Genomic DNA, 20,315 nt, shown 5'->3' on the forward strand with positions numbered 1-20,315 from the left:
GCTTTCTTTCGCTTAAGATTGTCCTAATCTCTCCACCTTTAAAAAATTTTTCAATTTTTGATCCCTCTCTTTCTCTTGCCGAGTTCTCACCATTGGAATTCAAGTCCCTCATATTGCCGCTAGATTCCTATTTTATTGTATCTTTTTTACATGAAGATCTCTATAAATTATTTAAAAGAAAGTATCACGAGAGGTTTGCAATGTTTAATTTTTAGTGCATGATATTTGCAATGCTCATATTTAGAGTTGGAAAACTTTCACCTATCATAAACCATACATAGTGCCAATTTTTTAATTTCTAAATTTTGATACTCAAACTACCTCTAACTCTAGTTTTCCCTATCCTACTTTGGTCTATACTAATTACCAAATAAAATAAATAAAAAAGTTAGAATTTTATATCAATTTAAGAATTAAAATGTAAAACCTCTTGCTAGACTTCCTCTTGTCTAGATGATTGCACCCCTATACAAAATCAAGAATGATTATTATAAATGATTTGTCGAGAAAATATGGGTAACAATGAAAAAATATGAAAAAGAGGTGCAGGAAGAACTAGGGCAGCCAGGTGTTGTCGTCTGGCAACTTGACTCAGCCTAGTCTAGGTAACATGACTCTGATATCACTAGTGGAGGATCCACATGATTAATAAGACAGTCATGCACATTAATCTTAGGTTAGACACCATCCATCATGGACTCACTGTACAAAAGTTTAAGCTATTATGTTGAGGTTAGCCTCAGACACCATCTATCATAGACTCGCAGCACAAAAGTTTAGGCTATTGCATTGAGGATTGTCCCAAGCTTATAATCCGCATCATTTTACTAGACAATGTGGTACCATGACATTACATAAATTATATCATACTTGAATCCTTTTTTTCTTTTGGGGAGATACAAAGGAGGCTATTGCGTAGAAAAGAAAAAGTCTAATAGAATTACAATTAGCATCTTTAATGAGAAACACCGCAGGCGTCAGCCATAAGTAGAAAATTCAATTGTCTTGGAACAACGGAGCCTTCCTCCCAACAAACATCTCTCACCCTTCCTCTTGAAGCCTATCAATCCGCTATCCGATTTCGTTATGGTAGATATGGGTGGCCTTAAACTCACACAACATTGCTTCTATCTGTAAAATATCCTTCAACAAAGGGTGAAAATTAGGTGCTTTGAATTTAAAAACAGCCACCTTTAGACCTTCCCAAGCTGTGTCCAGCTAGCTCCATACTCATTATTAGTGACCGAACCATCAATGTTAACCTTAATTAAGCACATCAGGTCGAGTGGGCAACCAAGTTACTCTAACCCCAACCACATATGAGGAGCAGAGGCAGCCATGAATACCCCAGTTCCTTGACTATATTTGAAGAAACATATGAGATGAATCTTGCAACGGTTCACATACAAATTATTACTGGCCTGTCTGAGTAGTACTACTTTGTATGGGAGAACGGTTTCCTTTTGGAACAACCAAAAACGTATAATCTAGTAATATGAACCCAACCAAAAACGGGAACAAAACGTTTCCATGTACGAGGACTGGACGTTAAATACCGAGAGTGTGAATTTTCCTATGTGGTCAGGGAGTCCTATGGAGACCAACTCATGATACGAGTAGGAAACTGATTCGAGAGCAGCTTCGTTTGTGAGTACGTACTCCTAATAAGAAAAGTATCAGGGAAGTATCATATGATTTATAGACAAGGACCCCGGAACGTCATGGTCCCTCATACAGACAAGTTCCCCTCGGATCTCTCTAAGGACTCCCTCCAACTCTCTCATCCCCTCTCCTTGGATCGGCAGAATAACGCACCCTCGACCATCATGACCTCCCATGCACATCATCGTCTCCCTTGGATGGGTCGCGAATTGGAGATCTGCCTCAAGTCAGAAGCGTCCGTCGGTGTCGACAGCCGTCCCCGGCACATGCTCGTCGAGATCACGCTGAACTTCTGTGTCAATTTGGCAGTTCCCTCGCTAGTTGAAGGAGGATTCTATGACTTCAGCTCTGACATCCGGCCACCAACATACTACAGGCTTCCGGTCGATAACCCCTCGCTGCACCTGTCGACGCTCGATGCCTCCCTTGCACCGTTGCTGACAGGCACTAGTCCGCTGCACGACAAAATTCTTAGATGTTTGCTACCAGAAATATCACTTTTAGCTCATGAGACGCTGAAGAGTGCAGAGGTTCAGGAGGGGCATATGGCTGTGAAGATGCGTGCCGATGCTATTTGCTTCTTCAGGGTGGATTGGGACGTCGCAGGGAAGATGGTCGATTACTATGGGGCCGTCCACAATGAGATGAACGGAGGCAGGAAGGGGTCGTTGGGGACCTGCTCGGTGTGCCTCGATGAAATACAGAGAGAACTCGATGAAATACAGAGAGAAAGGATCTGGCCTGCTACGTTGGCATGCTCTCATATGTTCCACTTGGGATGCATAGTTCCCTGGTTGCAGCGGCACAATTCTTGCCCCTTGTGTAGATCAAAGCAGCCCATTGAATATGCTTAATTAGCCAGGGTTTCTTGTAGAAATTCAGTTTAGGATTTCTTATTTTATCAATGTTTAATTGGACTTTGCATTTGTTTTGGACCAATTTTCAGTACCTATGAACGTTTTATTTAATTTCAGTCTGCAAATCCAGTATATACAATTGAATAATTCTTCGTGCATCATGAACGGTGTAGCAAAATTGACGTGGAGTATACCGTGCAATCATATTGGACCACGTAGTGCAATTAATAATGAGACAGGCATTTAATACCACTCAATTTCTCTTGTCAGATTTTTCCTGACGAAAATGCACTTTCCTCCATAGAATAAAGAATGAACAATATTATTATTCCTGATGTCTTATATGACTTCCTGTGAATATATATAATATCCGAATAATATATATGACTTCCTGTGTCTTTATATGATTTTTTGTTGATTATTAATTATAATTTTTTGATGCCTTATATGACTTTCTGTTCTTTATATGATTTCTATGAATATATATATATATATATATATATATATATATATATATATATATTTATATATATATATATGAATCTAATATATATATTTTATTCTTTATATATTTTATATATATTTTTATTTTATATCTTTATATATGACATTTGAACAATATATATAACTTCCTATCAATATTATATGACATCCTAAATAATAATATAATTATTGTGTCCTTATATGACATCCTGAACTATATATGGCTTATTGATGTCTTATATGACATTCTGAACAATATATACGACTTCTTGTGAATATATATGATATTCTATAATAAATATGGCTTCCTAATATCATATATGATTTTTTGACAATATATATGATATCTTGAATAATATATATATTTTTATAAATATATATTACATTCCGAACAATATATATGAATTTTTATATTTTTATATGATATCCTATTAGTTAGTATGACTTTATAATATCTTATATGACTTTCTATTGATTATAATAACCAATAAATATATATAAAGACACAAAAATTATATATATTATTCAGAATTCATATATATTTTAAAAATTATATATTATTATATCCCCAATCCAGTATTGGATCGGATACATGATGACCGTACACTCCTTAGGAAAGTCCTAAAGAATATGTAAGGTCTGAAAAATTACTCCATTGCTCGAACTCTAGATCAAACTCATCCGAAAGTATACATTCTGCAATTCTGAAAAAAATAAAAAAAGATCGTGAGCTTTACAACCAGTAAGAATTCTCCATACTTGCACTAGTATGAATATGAAATATCTTTTAACAAATATATATAACTGATAGAAAATAATAAGATTCATACATATTAATATGATAATTAAATATATCATCAAAATTTGTTCAACACGTCACGTGTTACGAATCAGCAATTCTATTCAGTAGTTTTTAGAGAAATTACTTAGCATAATCTGGTTAACACAGTTTTGATCCAAACAACATTATTATTTTGGCATTGGACTAGATTTGGTCATGCTCCAGCCCATGATAGGCCAGTCCACTATATTTTCGTCTGTGCCGCAACCATATCTTAGTCCGTGACTGACATCACAATACCATGTTTCATATATGCCGTTAGTCAGATATCTTTAATTAAATATGGTTCATTATTTTGATATGATTTTAGTATTGAACTAGTCACAACTATGCTCCAGTCTTGGCAGGCCAAACATCTCAACTTGTGGCTGATACACCATGTTTCACACATGACTGACCATCCACATGCTCCTTTTTCTCATGCTTTATGTTTGTCTTTCGATATTAAACTAATTATAACCATGCTCCAGTCTGTGGTTAGCCAAACACAATGCTGTGCCTAAACCGGAGGCTACCCAGTACTACACACTATGTTTCTTGCATGGCCAAACAGTCCAAATACCGCCATACTCCATCCATATTATTAAAGTCATAATCTGATTTTCGACGTTAGATTAGTTATAATTATGCTTCACCCATGGCAGGTCAAGCGCATCCCAATTTGAGACCGATCCTGCATATATATCATATTTCTTGCATGACTAGCTAACACAGATACCGCTTATCTCATCAATTATGTTAAACATATTTTTTTATCCAGCAATCATTAAGCACCAATTAATAGGCAACATTAGTTCAACATGTAATACACATATCGATAGATTTTGGAATATAAATCAATCATACAGATTTAATTTTCCATAAACATGTAGATAATCGTGTTGAAGAATCCTTACCCCCACTATTGATTGACTCAACCTAGTAATCGATGAACTCTTCGATTTGTGAACTCGAAATTAAGATATTTCGCTTGACATCTTATGCAAATAGTCATACCTCTATATAATCAGATCAAATATAAAAATTATAAATGATTAGGGATGGTAAAAAATTACGGTAAATAACCTTAAATTATAAGTCCAGAACCCGTCATAGGGTCAATTTTTTTTCCTTGTTTTCCAATTTTCTTCTCCTCATTTTGAAAAAAAATAGGGGATGGCTTTAGCTAACCACCCACCCATGCCTCGACCCTTGATGACAATGGCGACCCCTCGTCCGACACCGGCAGACCTTGACAGCACCGACCATCGATCGCTAGAGCACAACTCATACCCAGCAACGACAGTCGATTTGATGGGAGAAGAAGAATAGGAGACAGCCCTGTTCCACATAAATCCAGCACCTTGCTTGCCAAAACCAAGCAATGGTGATCCCACTACTGACTAGAAAGAAAGAAAAAAGGGGGAGACCTTGGCCTTACGTTGGCTCCAGTGAAGTGATTGGGTCTCTTTCTCGATGAAAACTAATGGTAGCTCACCGGTGAATATGCAACCAAAAATCAAAGAAGTCCGGCCAATTTCATCAACAATTTGATTGGGATGTGATTGATGTGCTAAGAGGGGATGACCTACTTATAGTCGAGATCTAGAGCTCCGGATCTTTACATATATATTATTCAAGATTTATATGTATTGATAAAAAGTCATATAAAGTATTAGGAAGTTATAAATATTATTCAGCATGTCATATAAAGATACAGAAAGTCATATATATTATTCAGGATGTAACATAAGAAGTCATATATATCGTTCAAGATATCATATATATTACAGGAATCATACAAGCATCAGGAAGTAATAATATTGTTCTTTCTTTGTTCTACGAAGGAAAATGATATTTTCATCAACAAAATTTAATAAAAAAAATTGAGCTGCATTAAATATCTATCTTTTTATTAATCGCACTATGTGGTCTAATGTGATTGGGTAGTTGCTCTATATCAATTTTGCTGCATGCCACGGTGCACAAAGAATTACTCGTATACAATCAGTTTGATTAGTGAGTCTTCATGGAGGAGATTCAAAGGGTATAAGAATTGAAATTGCCCTTGAGATGTTTTATCTATGTTATGGATCCTCGGTTGCCACTCAGAGAGAACAAGCTTGTAAGCAATGTGGAGCACAAAGGATTCTCTATTTCACTGATCGATCATTGACATGATCCTCCCCATCTTCATGGTATAATTTGTTGGTGATGTGCATGGAAATCTGGAGATTTGAGTTGATTCTGCCGGGTTTGGTATCAAATTCTCACTACGAGTATGATAAGTCTGTTGTGAACTTTAATATTTCTTCATTATCTGAATCTCATTATTTTGCTCTGTTTCTTAGTTCCCTTGATATGCTAAACTGAGAGGGACAGAGTTCAGGTAAACCTGACTCTTATGGTCAAGACAAGTAGCAAAAAACAGAGGACGAATGAAGACAGTTCACTTTGCCTGGGAGCCATCGATGGGGAAAAGAAATTAAGATTTGATAAATATTAACAGCATTTAGCATTAGTTTGTTTATATTGATTTTAAAAAAGAATGTATCTTATCCAAAAGAAGAAAAACCACCAGAATGGAAGGTCTACAAACAAGAATCAGGAATGGGATTAGTTGATTTACCTGGGGGTTGACTGGGTTGTCAGGAATGTAGAGAAGGCAATTTAGCTGCATCAGTTTCAGAAGCTGCTGGAGCTTTTGGTTCAGAAAGCTGCTGGAGCTTTTGGTTCTGCAAGTGTTCCTTCTTTGGCCTTACCATGATCTTTAAACATGTCAGTCAACCTTCAGCTTTAGGTGTTTTCTCTGTTAAAATGATGTTTCTTGTGTTAAAAACAGTGGAAAGGAGAGATTTAGAGTTTCAAAGTATTAAAAAAGAATATCCACAGTTATTTGCACATTACCTTTTCAAGGAAGTTCCAAGTGTGGAAAATTGATCGAGAGGGTGAACGAAGTCTGGATTAGAGTGTGCCAGATGCAATTTGGAATACAGGAGTGAGCAATACTAGTCATTGTGATTTTGTGACATATCCATGTCTGATTTCAAAGGACTGAAGCAAAAAACAATACTTCTCCTATAACAAAGGTCACTGCATTCAAATGGTAAAGCCATTCCCAAGTTGATTCCTATCATGTCCTCCCACTTGCCTCCATAGGAAAGGTCCGCCTAAGAGTCTTTAGCGAACAGGTCAACTAGGCGACGGTGATCAAAGTAATATAATTAAGAGAAAGAGGAAAAAATTGTAAGCTTGTAGGCACGTACTAATTCCATTAGCTATGGCATTGTCTGATTTTAAGGTTCACTGAATTATACATGATATCTGTGTGATGTCATAGTGTCAAATTTTGCTCTAGCCACCAACTTTATCTAAACTACCATTCAGATATATGTTGTCCAACTTTTAGACTTAGGTTTCTGTTTTCCATATTTCTCTAGGCTTTTCTTTGCTTATTGCATCGATTTCAATCTATCTTACCAAAGGTTGCTTGCCTATAATTGGCTTTACATGTATCTCTTACTTCTGTCTGGTAAGTACAAGATCTTAAATTATATTAGAGTCACCTAAATTTTCATTTCCTTTTGCAGCGTACAAGAAGCATTATCCCCCATCACTTGTGGATGAAGTCTGGCGACTAGAGAAAATTGGTAAAGATGGTGCTTTTCACAAGCGCCTAAGCAGTGAAAACATCAATACTGTCAAGGATATCTTAATCTTGCTGTACATGGATGCTACTAAGGCTCTGAAATGTAGCAGCCTCTCTCTTTATAGTTTTTCAGTAAATTATTCTGCTATTTTATTCTTAATTTCTAGTTTTCATCAACTTAGCTAGCGATTATAGTCGCTCATGGAACACAAAAGTCATTGCATTTTTAATTATTTTAAATCTATAAAATTTTGCATATTTTAAAGCATCAGCAGCAATGCAAGTGTTGCATGCCATGATGGGCTAGTCACCAATCCTGATAATCATGTCCAGTTATATTTTGGTTTGTGGTTATCATGGCCATTAAATAATCTAATAATGTCTTGTTATTTGCATATATAGCTTGCTTAAATTTACATCAGCAAATGTAAACCTTTCAAGATATTTCACATTAACCATCATATATATTTCTATGCATGTGCTATGCAGATCTTAGGCACTGGCATGTCTACTGAGATGTGGGAGGTCACTGTGGAACATGCTCGGACTTGCATAATCAGTGATCAGCTGCATGTTTACCATCCGATTATGGTCACAGGAAACCTGGACAGGTGATGGGGTTAACTTCTGAACAGCAATTTGTTGCTTTTAATGATATTTCAGATAATGAAAAGGTGTGTAGTTTTCTATATATTGTTGATCTCTCCATAAGGTTCTTTTTCCTTCACCATTAATCAGAAGCAAAACTTGTCCCCGCTCATTGACGTGGTGTCAGGCAGAAGCACAAGTGGCAGTAAAAGTTGCCTTCGAACATTGGAATGATGTGCTCCCTGTGACACTGTAGCTATTTGGACAGCCCTTCAAATGCAATTCCAAATTCTTTTGCCTCAGAATCACATTATTCACAAGATAACGTGTGCAACACTTTTTCAAGTTTTGCTAAAGCTGATGGCTTTAATCTCATCCAAAATTAGCCGTCTCGTTACCGGATCCCACGCTGATAAAATTTTATTATAGTGTCAGTATGCGATTCAATATGGTATGATAATATTGTTATTGGATGGTATGGCATATCGATACCATATCGATGGTATTGGACGGTATGGCAAACTATGGTTTCATCCATGCAAACATCCCATGGCCAGATGTTTTCTCCATAGGAGTCACAAGGGCCTTGGATGCTCATGGTCTGCAAGCTGTGGATAGTATGGAATCTAGACTAGGAGCCGAGTCACATAGCCGTACGGGTCGGGATGCTTTCAAGGACACCAGAGACCTGGAAAAATTTTCCAACCCTTTTATTTACGACTAGTGTGGGAGCCAGACATTCTTTGGCGAAGGTGGTTTGCTGCAGTATATGGATTCTAACATCTCCTTGCTGTCTCATAGCCTTGGTGCAGACTCAGCTGACTTGGGAACTGCAATTACTGGCTTCGTTGCAATATCAGCGGCACAGGCAGAAGCTGTCCATAGGAAAGCCTACAGAGGATGGACGACATTGTTATCTGTGTCGAGGTGGAGATTCTCCATAAAGAGGATTGTGGCATTGAAGAAGATCGAAAATGATGCATGGCAAAGAGAGATTCGCTTGAATATATATAAAAATAAGAAATGAAATTACGGAAATGAATAAGAGAGAGGTTTTAGTGTGTAAGAATGAAATCCTTGATTTGCAAATCAAAGGCCTTGTCTATTTCTTTTGGTACATATGTGGTGCATTTCAAAATGTAATTGCTTCAGATTTCATACAAATTTACAAGAAAATGTACATGATAAAAAATGTTCTGTATAAAAAAAAAAAAAAAAAAAAAAAAAACTGTACTTACTCTCAAAAAAAAGGAAAACCGTGATATAATGGTTTTAATTCAATCAGATACAATTTGCTGAAATGTGGGTATGGGTTTGAAGTTTTAGAGTTAGGCCTACATGCACAATCTTCTAGTGCAATTGTTATTTTTCTTTTTGTGTGTGCACCAAGTTGTGTAAATACTGGCACATGTATTGCTTTATATAAATATTTGGTTCCCATTCCAGACTATGCTCAGGGTGTTTATGGATTCCTGGTATTTTCTGACATCCCAAGGTTGATGAGAGATACACATGGAATGGTTTATTGGAGGGTGTACCCATTTGCATATACTTGGAGCTGAGGGAGAATGCACGCATTGATGCATCTATTACAGGCAATCAGAAGTATACCTACTCCTCTCTTCGGGCAAGATAGCTGGGCATCCAAGCATGGACTTGGCAAAAAAGACTTGATAAGATGATGTTCCCATTTAAAACCAACCACCCTGGCATTGGATGGCCTAAATTTTGCACAGCCAAGAAAAGCTTGCACATATTTTAGACAAGGAATTTCCTCAAAGAGAAATTCTCTGCACTGTAGGTGGTGTAGAAAATCAAATGTAGAGCACACACTTATTTAATTGTTCATGTAGCCACCATTTTTCAGCACATATTTAATGTTTATAATTTTATTTTTTTATTTAAAATTTGAATGACGAAAATATTCTGCTCTTTAAAAAAATTATGACATCTTATTTCATATTATGACATCCTGCATGCAAGAAGTTATAATTTGATACAGGATATCATAATATGCCATAAGATGTCATAATTTTTCTAAAAGTAGAGATATTTTTGTCATTCAAACTTTTAAACGAAAAAGTGGAACTGTAGACATTAAATGCACGTTGAAAAATAGTTGAACAAAAATACCCCTCTCGTATTATGATATCTTGGATCATATTATGACATCCTACATATAGAAAGCCATAATTTAACAGGATGTCATAATATGCCATAGCATATTATAATTTTTGGACTATATTATGACATCATGAATGCAGAAAGTCATAATTTAACGCTAGATATCATAATATGTCACAGAATGTCATAATTTTTTTCAAAGAAAAAAATATTTGCATCATTTAAAATTTCAAATAAAAAATAAATTACAGATATTAAATATGCGTTAGAAAGCGGTGGCTACGTGATGATAAGGTGGCACTCCATGTTAGATTTTCTACACCACTCATGCACAAAAATTTTTCTTTCCTAAAAATAGGATCATAGAGAATTCTCATCAAATGCTTAAATCAAATTATTCTATTATATATATTAAAAATATAGAAAAATAATGTGTTGGATTGTGTCAGGTAGGGAGACATGTTTAAATAAATAAAATAAATTTTAAATGGAATTAAGCAAATATATATAGCTCAGCTTGTAATAGTATCGACTTGATCCAACACTAAAAATTCAAAATATATTAGTCGGACTCTTATCAGAGAACCAAATTTATGTAACGTAGGATCGAGTCATTTACCTGTTTCTTTTGCTAATCTTGGGTCAACTACGTGTTAGGTTGACAGGTTAGATTATAAATTATCAACCCGAATCTCCTATTTTGGTACAAGATTCTTGCCAGGACTCCTCTATATATTTCTCTACCGGAGAATGATGGATTTCTGTGTAATATATATCTATATTTTTGGGGGTTTCTTGTCGATCACCCTGAAGATGGTGACCAATCGCCTCCCTTACATGTAACGGCTACAAGGGGCATTTTCGGCATTTCCGATCTAAAAATTTTGAAAAGGGCGGAGAGGGGAGTAAGAGGTACATGATTACAGTAGAGCCAAGTGTCTTCGTGTCTGCGAGAGGCACTCCTTTCCTTCCCATTTCCTTCCTCCCCACTGAGAGCCCCCAAATCTCTCTCTCTCTCTCTCTCGTCCTTCGCCCCCTCATGTGAATCCTAAGATCGTAGAAGGAGAATCGAAGAAAATGCAAGAAATCATTGGATCGGTCCGAAGATCTTTGGTATCCCGACCAAATTCTAATGGAGACCAGGGTGGCAGCAGCAGTATCGCGGAAAAGATCACATCTTGCCTCAGGAAATCGAGGGTTGGGTTGGGTTTAGGGTTAGGGTTGCCCCGCAGACTGCCGCCGCCGCCGTCCGCCGGCGGCGGCGCCCAAGGACAAAGCTCCTCCGATCCGTTGGAGGAAGGGAGAACTGATTGGATGCGGCGCCTTTGGGCATGTCTACATGGGTATGAATGATTCTGGAGAGCTTCTAGCCGTTAAACAGGTGGTGTTTCTTTGATCTTCTTCGTGTTTATTAGGGTTAGGGTTTATGATTTTACTTATTTGATGGGTTTTATTCTTTTTCCCGTTATTTGCAGGTTTCGATTGGGACAAGCAATGCTTCCAAGGAGAAAGCCCAAGTTAGGATCTTTCCCCCTCCTTTTCCTTTAAAGATCCTTCCTTCGTTGTTTCTCATTACATTCCTCGTTCTTTTAGAGATCCCTTTCTTTTCTAAAATATGATTGGGTGGTTTGTGCTTGTATTCTAATCATGTGGATAGGCTCATATAAGGGAGCTCGAGGAAGAAGTGAAGCTTCTTAAGAACCTCTCTCATCCAAATATTGTTGTGAGTGCATTCCATTTGATAAATTGAAGCTATTTAAACATATTATTGATTATTGGTTTAATATATTTACGTGTTTTCTTTTGGTTGCGTTTCTGGCAGAGATATCTGGGAACTGTCAGGGAGGAGGATACTTTAAATATTTTTTTGGAATTCGTCCCGGGTGGATCCATCTCGTCGCTGCTTGGGAAGTTTGGATCTTTCCCCGAGTCCGTAAGTAGCCTTGGTCCTTAAACTGTTGATGGCCATGGTAAAAATACTGATATTTTCTGCTTATTTGTTGTCTTTTAAATAGGTTATAAGAACGTATACCAAGCAACTGTTGCAGGGGCTGGAGTATCTTCATCGGAATGGAATCATTCACAGGGATATAAAGGCATGTTGGCTTTTCTTAATTTTGAAGCTTGTCTTTTTTTCCCGTGTTTTTATTCTCCTCCAGTTAAGGATTCTGTCAATTTCAGGGGGCAAACATTCTTGTGGATAATAAAGGCTGCATCAAGCTTGCAGATTTTGGTGCATCTAAGCAGGTTGCTAAACTGGTAAGGGAAAATTTATTTTATCTTAGTTAGTAAGTTTCTGACCAAAGTATGGGTTCTGTTTATTTCTTCCCTACCATGAAACGGGTGCAAATGTATATTTAACCAAGGTTCACCTCTTGGATGTTCATTCTAGTCTGTTAGTGAACAGATTTCTAGATGAGTTTTTATAGTTTGTTGACCATCCAACCATTTGGCTCATTCTCCGGTATGCTGTAAGCCTCTGTGTAGCATATTTCAAGGCCTTGCTTAAACGGTTATCTTTGTCCATGAAGGCAACAGTATTGAACACTCCTATTTGACTAATTGATCTGCCAGAAATATTAATCATTGTAAACTTGCAAGTAGAGGAAAAATTGTTATATCCTGTTTAAGTTACAGCTTTTCTTTTCTACATTGCCATGCTTTTAAGCATAATTTATGTTATGAGCTTTTGACCTCTGTTAGGCAACTATGAATGCTGCCAAGTCAATGAAGGGTACCCCATACTGGATGGCACCAGAAGTAATTCTTCAGACTGGGCATAGCTTGTAAGCATTTAAACTCTATTTCTGCCTCTCTCTCTTTACTATATGCAAAAATATTCTGTCTTATGTTCCAAGTTGCACTGCTTGGATATTTATTTTATTTTATTGTTTTGCAAATGACATAGATGCATAAAATATGTAAGTTAATGCCATTGATCATTGTGCCCATCCTAACACAGAAAATTATGGCACTAATAGTTAAGCCTGATACACTTTGTTGACTCAATCCCTACAATTCTTAAGTTTATGCATTCAAGTAGTTAGTCAGGTATCAAAGCTCCCGTTATTGGAGTTCATGAGTTCAAATCCCCTATTGATTAGTTATTTATTTAATTTACCCGGTTGTTATCTTGACTTGTCTGAATTGTTGTTGTATTCTGTTTGGACCCATTTTTCCAACCACATGGGTTGTTGGACCTGCATGTGAAGGGGAGAAGGTGTGATGTTGAGCTTGATCACATTTTTAACCAATTCCGTATCAATTTAAGTTTTTAGTGTCTAATGGTTAGTTAACACAAATATATTAATTTTTTCCTCACTCAGCATGAATTATGTGGTGTATATGATTATGCAGAAACCTCTTTTTTTTTTTTTAACAGTAAGATTATTGTAATAAATTTTATCGATAAAACAGAAACTGTAAATGCGTGTTCATTTCAAAGAGTGAAACGTACAGCATCCAAAAAACAAGTTCATTATTTGAAAATAAAATGACATATTATAATGATCATTATCCTAATGTTGTTCACTGACTATACAAATTCACAAACCAAAAGCATCCTTAAATTTTTTCAAAGCCCCCCAAAAAAAACATACTTGCATTTTATATCTGAGTTTAAGGGTGACACCATGATAGGCTATACATGTGTTAGTATGATCACTTTAGCTGCAACACATCCTTTGATGCAAAATTTTACACATGAAAGTAGTTTCCAGATGTTTAATCCAGATTGTCTTCTAGTAAGAATCAAAAAAGTGCGGCCCAATGCATGAGGCTCCCGCCATTATGAGGCCCATGGGGGGGGTGGGGGGTTGGGGGGAGGGAGTCAAATGTACGTAGCCTTACCTCTATGTGTGGAGAGGCTATTACATGTTTCAAACTTGCAACACCCAAGTCATAATGGATCAACCTTGTCGTTGCACCAAGGCTTACCCTTTGTCCTTTAATAATCAAATATTAAAATTTAAAAACATTTCATTACTAAATTGACAAGATATGCATGTGATAGTGTCCTCTACAATGATGATTGCTTGACATTAACACAATAATACAAACGAGAGCTAAATGTTTCTTTTGAACAAGGTTCATCAAAACAGTATAGGAGGCTGTGCTGAACCAGTGATTGGTTTGGTGTGTTATGGGTCCATGTTGTGCTATTTTGGGGCATACCAAAATAAGGAGAGCCAAAGAGGGATGGGGGAGAGAGAGAAGGAGAGAGAGGAAGGGACAAAGAGAGAGGCTAAGAAAGAGAGGGGTCCATATTCAATGAGAGGGAGATGGATGAAGGGAGGGAGAGAGAGATGCCGAGAGAGAGAGCTCGAATCCAACGAGAGAGTGAGAGCAAGGGAGAGAGTGAAAGGGGGACTCACAGGGCTAGGGGCCTCGTTATCATCATCATCATATGGCATCATCCTCGAATTTGCTAGAGGAGTTAGGGTTTCAAAATATGTCGTTGGGGGAAGTGGGGGGTGTATGAATGGATTGAGTCAAGTGAAGCAATTAGCAAAGAAGAGGGATGGGTTTATATTCCAAACTGTTAGTTTGAAGTAGTACTGGTTATCGATTAGTTCGGTTTAGCATACTTCAAATTGGCTAGTTTAGCCAACCCTACTTTTGAACATTGTCCTTAATTTGTACCAAACAAAACATTGTCTTTAATGTTTTCTACAAAATTCTATTAAAACTTATATTATTCTATGTAATTGGATAAAGCTTTCATAAATTTATATTAAGATGCAATAGAGTCTTGTTTTCAAATCCCTTATGCGACCTTCTTCATCTATATGTTTCCCTATTGGCCAGATTTTTGTATCGGAGATCTTCTTAAGTAGCTAAGAATTAACTGAAGCTATTTTAGGGGAGAGGTGGATGAAACATTTGTTGAATAATTTTCTTGCAAGAAAATAGCAAGGATCTTAAAATGAAATGGAATGGGACCTCATAACATACTGAAAGGAGTTCAATATGTCGAGACCTATCATGGTTAGGCGCTTGAGGTATTTTACTTTCTTTCAAGCCTTGATGGTACTCTATTGGAAACTTTAACAAATAGATCACATTTCCATAATTAATTGTTATCTTGAAAGAAAGATAATTTTGTCAGAATGTTTTCATGAGACTATTTGGGAAGTTTATGTTGATTATACCAAGTTTTATGTCCCGATGGGATGGGGGGCATCTCGGTCATCCCGTCTCATTCTTGTGAGAAAACGGGATTGGAACGGACTTGAGACTTCGAAACCCATCCTTACAACAATAGAAAAAGAAAGAGGAAAGAAGAAATGAAGGAAAGATGAAGAAGAAAAAAAATAAAAAAAAAAAGAAAAATGAAGAAAAAGAAAGAAGGGAGAGAAAAAGAAAAAAAAGGAAAGAAAAAAAGGAAGTAGAGAAAAAGAAAGAAAAGAAGGAAGAAAGAGAAAAAAAAAAGCAAGGAATGAAGAAGAAAGAAAGATGGAAGATATCCGCTGGGATGCATAACTAAGACTGTTGTCGGGACGAAACGGGATAGTGGGGCATCCCATTTCATGAAAAACCGGACACTTTTGTCCCACAGGATTTAAAACCTTGGATTATACTTTGAGTTCAAAGATTCAGGTCTCACCGGGACATCCCATGGGACATGGGGATAGGGTATCATCCCATGTGTCGGGACAGGCCGTCCCGCTAGTGTTCTAGTTAGCAATCCACCTATATACCTTTGGCTGGCTTTACATTATGGATTTCTAAGTATTAAACTGACTCATAGCCACATTATTAATTATTTTGTTGAGTGTTAAACATGATGGATAGCCATGTTATTAACTAATTTATTTGCCAAGATACATATTTGCTTCTTCCCTACATTCTCCTAGAAGTCCTGTAATAGAACCCAGTCTTCTACCTTGTACATTGTTGCATAGCATGACGACCTCGCATGTTTTTCTTTTCTTTTCCTACTTTCTCTTTCATTTTCATGTGCTTGTGCAAGAGAGGAGATATTGTGCTTCACCGCTTGTAGCTAGAATTATTGCCGGAGGAGCAGAACTTCATTTAATTTGATTTGTTAGTCATTCCAAACAAATTTCATGCCTTGATTTAGCATTTCTCAAGCATTTTTTTCCCCTATTTTTTTTAAATAAATAAAAAATCGTTCCTATGAGTTCTTCTAATATGCATGCTGTATTTTGGTAGATTTTCACTGTGCAACATCTTTCTAACAGATATTTTCTGATGCAAAAACATATGTTTCAAATTGTCATATTCCATGTCTTTGCTGCTTTGATTGTTGTATGATACATAATTATGTGATTCTAAATTTTGTTAATTATCCTTAGCTCTGCTGATATATGGAGTGTTGGTTGCACTGTCATTGAGATGGCTACTGGTAAACCTCCCTGGAGCCAGCAATACGAAGAGGTTCTCTCTCTCTCTCTCTCTCTCTCTCACCCCCTACATATTCACCCTCTAATTAACATTTTTATTTTCTTCCAGTTTGCTGCTCTGTTCCATATTGGGACGACAAAGTCACATCCCCCCATACCAGAACATCTCTCTTCAGAGGCAAAGGATTTTCTTTCGAAATGTTTACAAAAGTATGCTTAGAATCATGATTGTTTTGTCGTATTGTTTATTTCTGTTGTCAGTCTTGATTTGTCCATGTTTTATCAATAAAGTGGGTCAGCCGGCAAAATTAATTTTCAGAACACTGCTTGGAAATGTCTGTCCAACTAAAGTTTGTCTTTAAATGGACTGATGATGATGATTTTTGTTATACTTTCACCAATATAAGTATCTTAGAAAGCTAGTTTGGTGGTGTTCTTGGTGCTTTAGTGCTTAAGTTTGCAGTTCAGTTATCATGTAAGAGAGAGCTTTTATTTGATTTGCTCTTTTCTTGCATTTCTTCCTAGTGTTCCCTTGGTCTTATGAGGGACTCATGCTGCATCTGATTATAATCATTTGATTGTCAGCATGAAGGTTATATCTCATCAACAAATCTAGTTCAGGTTTTATTATTCTTGACCAGATAATAGACTCTTGCTGAGAAATTTTTTATTTATATACTGTCACAACTCACAAGTAATGTTCTTCCTTGAGTCCTGTTTAGCACGTAATGTGCTCAAATGCACATGTATCGACATATCTAGTCAAGTTTTATTCTTTTTCTGCAATATATCTTTATTTATGCTTGCAATTCCATCTTTGTTGTGCTCCTTCTGCGATTTTTCTGAAGTAACATATCATGTTGACAGGGAACCGAACTTGAGACCAACTGCATCAGATTTGCTGCAGGTAATTTTGAGCCTCCAATATTTGCACATGCTTGGGTTCCTAAAACAGGAATTATGTGCTAAAATCATCAATGCTCCCTCATCCTCAGATAAATTTAAGGTGACTACTCTCACAATTTTGTGTCCGTTTAACTTTCAATGCAGCATCCATTTGTTTCGGAGGAAATTCAGCGTCTGCATCCCATTCAACAATCTTCGGTCATGGTTAGTTTTTTAATCTGGAAGGTTCCATGTTTCTTCTATGTTCTTTCTGTTTTATCAATTGTAACATTTCTTCTGCTTCTGCTATCTCAGTACCAGGAACCCTCTAAAAATATTCTTTTGCCAAAATCATCCATGGAAAACTCGTAAGAATTATTTTGATGTCATTGGTATTTCTACTTTTTCAGTATTTAATACAATATTAAATTTGTAAAGGCTCTTCATACTGCAGCTTTAATCCAATGGATGAGCCAAGTAGCTATGAGGGATTGAAAGACAATGGTCATGCTGTGGGAGCTGCTTTACTATGTCCCCTGAAAAACTTTCAAGTGTCAAACCTATATGGGAAATGAGTACCAGTAATGATGTGTGTCAGCTTGATGACCAAGATGATTTTCCAGGCGTTGGATCAGTAAGACACCAATTCCTTTCTTATATTACTCAAACAACTTGGGTAATATCGCATGTCATTAACTTCTTAAAATTTAATTAGAACATCCTGGTTTTCGGAATTAACTAATGATTTTTCTTTTTATGTGTTTATTGTAGAGTTTCAATCCCATGTCTGAGCCCTTTGATGGCTGGCCTTGCAAGATTGATTTGAGTTCGGAACAAGGAAGAATTGACTCAGAGAACTTTGACGAACAGTTAACTGTGCTGCAAGCAGTGCTGGAAAAGGAGAAAATGACTTCACAATGCCTAGTGATCTAGTGTCCGAGGAGGATGATGAAGTTACAGAGTCAAAAATTAGAGCATTTCTTGATGAGAAGGTCAGCCTGTCCTCTCACGATATTATATTTCAATCTAAACAGTAATAGCTGCAAAGATTGTTCATATTTTTGCATATGCAAATAAAAACTATCATTTATTATTAAACAGGCACTTGATCTGAAGAAGCTACAGACACCATTATATGAGTTCTTTAACAGCCTGAGTACCACCAATGAACAATGTATAGAAAGCACGTGGGAGGAAAATGTCACAAATGATTCAAAATTACCTCCCAAGAGCAAGTCATCACCCCACAAGGTGGTAAGTGGAGCAAATGCCCCATATTTTGATACCATAAACAGAATGAGCCCAAGGAGCCGTAGTAGACGAATCTCAAGTGCTGGTGTGGAGAACAACCAAATTTCAAGTGAAATACCTTCACTTCATGATGCGCAACAAGAAACAAACAATCCAAGGCATGTTTAAACAATTTTTCCAGTTTATAAATGATGTTGTAGCTATTGCATCCTGTTCATCATGGACTAACCTTTTCAGGTGACTTCTAGTCACATCCAAGTATATGGTTAGTTGCTTACCATATCTGCAGCTGTCACCTAAAAAGAATGAATTCTGTTTTCAGAATCTTTATTACGTATCTTTCTTTTTCTTCTTTATTTGTACTTTATCTGAGTATGGAAGCATGTTTGGAACAGCACAAGTCTTTCTGATATACAAAGGAAGTGGAAAGAAGAGCTGGATCAAGAGCTTGAGAGGAAAGAGGTGATTTGTATGTTTGATCCCCATTATTAGTATCTGGATTTTATTAGGGCATGATATATAACAATTCAGGTACTTGCAGAGATGATGCGGCAGGCAGGTGTTGGGAAAACATCTTCTCCAAAGGACAGACGTCTAAGCCGAAAGAGGGACCGTTTCCTGTTTACCTCCCCGGGAAAATAAGTGTACATAAAATGTAACTAGACTCTCGGCTGTCTCATACATTTTTACTGCATTTTCTTTGTCTTCTCTCATGGTGACTAAATTTTAAAGGTGTGCAGCTCTATCCTTGGCTGGTCAAACTAATATTGCCTACCTGTTTCCAATCTGTTGTTAAGGAAATCATCAAGAAAGGTGTCCTGCAGGCTCTTGTTTTGCTGATTTGAGTAAAAGTTTTACGACTTTGTTCAAAAATGCCTAAAACGAAGTTTAAGCTATGGCTGGATTGGGGCAGCAGTTGGCTGGTTGTATGACTGCAGCATGTTTTTTGGTCCGTCATCTGAAACAACAATCTGAGCTTATATTTTGTTTTGACTTGTTGGGTTTCATATTTAACAACCCACTAGGCACCTCCTTGTTGTGGGATGGCCAAAATTTGAAGTTTACTGAAAGAATGTAATCATCCTTATACAATAAATACCAGGTCCTTCTCATAATGTAGTTAACAATGTGGGAGTTCAGCATACTGACAACCAAGGACGGTGTGCCCTATTATCGGATGGTGCTATATATTGCATTATGAGATTTCTAAGTCATTTCTGATAATAATGGTATTCAAAGTGCCAATTGTTATTTTTCATTCAATTTGTGATAATAATACAGAGTACATTTTTTTTTGGTAAGAAATAATACACAGTACATGAAATTTGGTAGAATGATATGATCTTGGAGTCCGCATCATCTTTATGCTTCAGAACTTTGTGCAGGTTTTGAACGGACTGATCTTGCATCACGACTCCATGCTTATAAATGCTGTCGAATACTTGAATCTGCTTTGCGAATGATGAAATTATCGGTGCTATTTCTGAAATTAATGGTAATACAAAGTGCCAAGTTCCGTAATTCAATGGATAATATGAAGAGTAGATGAAATATGGTTGTGAAAATATGGTCTCAGAATTTGGTTTATCACATGCTACTGAACTTTGAGCAGATTCCAGAGATTGAATTTG

The 20,315-nt window shown here is 36.7% G+C and overlaps 1 protein-coding gene and 1 pseudogene across 1 annotated transcript; both read left to right on the top strand.

The window, feature by feature from the left end:
- Nucleotides 1-1,721: 1,721 nt before the first annotated feature.
- LOC140852183 (uncharacterized) lies at nt 1,722-9,086 on the top strand (annotated as a pseudogene).
- A 1,944-nt stretch (nt 9,087-11,030) lies between these two features.
- Nucleotides 11,031-19,338, top strand: LOC105052831 (mitogen-activated protein kinase kinase kinase NPK1). The gene is given in 20 exon segments (XM_073245061.1): nt 11,031-11,431; nt 11,433-11,564; nt 11,659-11,700; nt 11,841-11,906; nt 12,006-12,116; nt 12,199-12,279; nt 12,365-12,442; nt 12,887-12,969; nt 16,501-16,582; nt 16,658-16,758; nt 17,416-17,455; nt 17,599-17,658; nt 17,749-17,801; nt 17,888-17,924; nt 17,927-18,067; nt 18,205-18,292; nt 18,295-18,425; nt 18,535-18,842; nt 19,080-19,146; nt 19,228-19,338. Coding segments are annotated over 20 exon segments (1,971 nt in total). The 5' UTR covers nt 11,031-11,260; the 3' UTR covers nt 19,327-19,338.
- Nucleotides 19,339-20,315: the final 977 nt, after the last annotated feature.

Source organism: Elaeis guineensis, chromosome 10 (genome assembly GCF_000442705.2).
Source record: "Elaeis guineensis isolate ETL-2024a chromosome 10, EG11, whole genome shotgun sequence".
NCBI lineage: Eukaryota > Viridiplantae > Streptophyta > Magnoliopsida > Arecales > Arecaceae > Elaeis > Elaeis guineensis.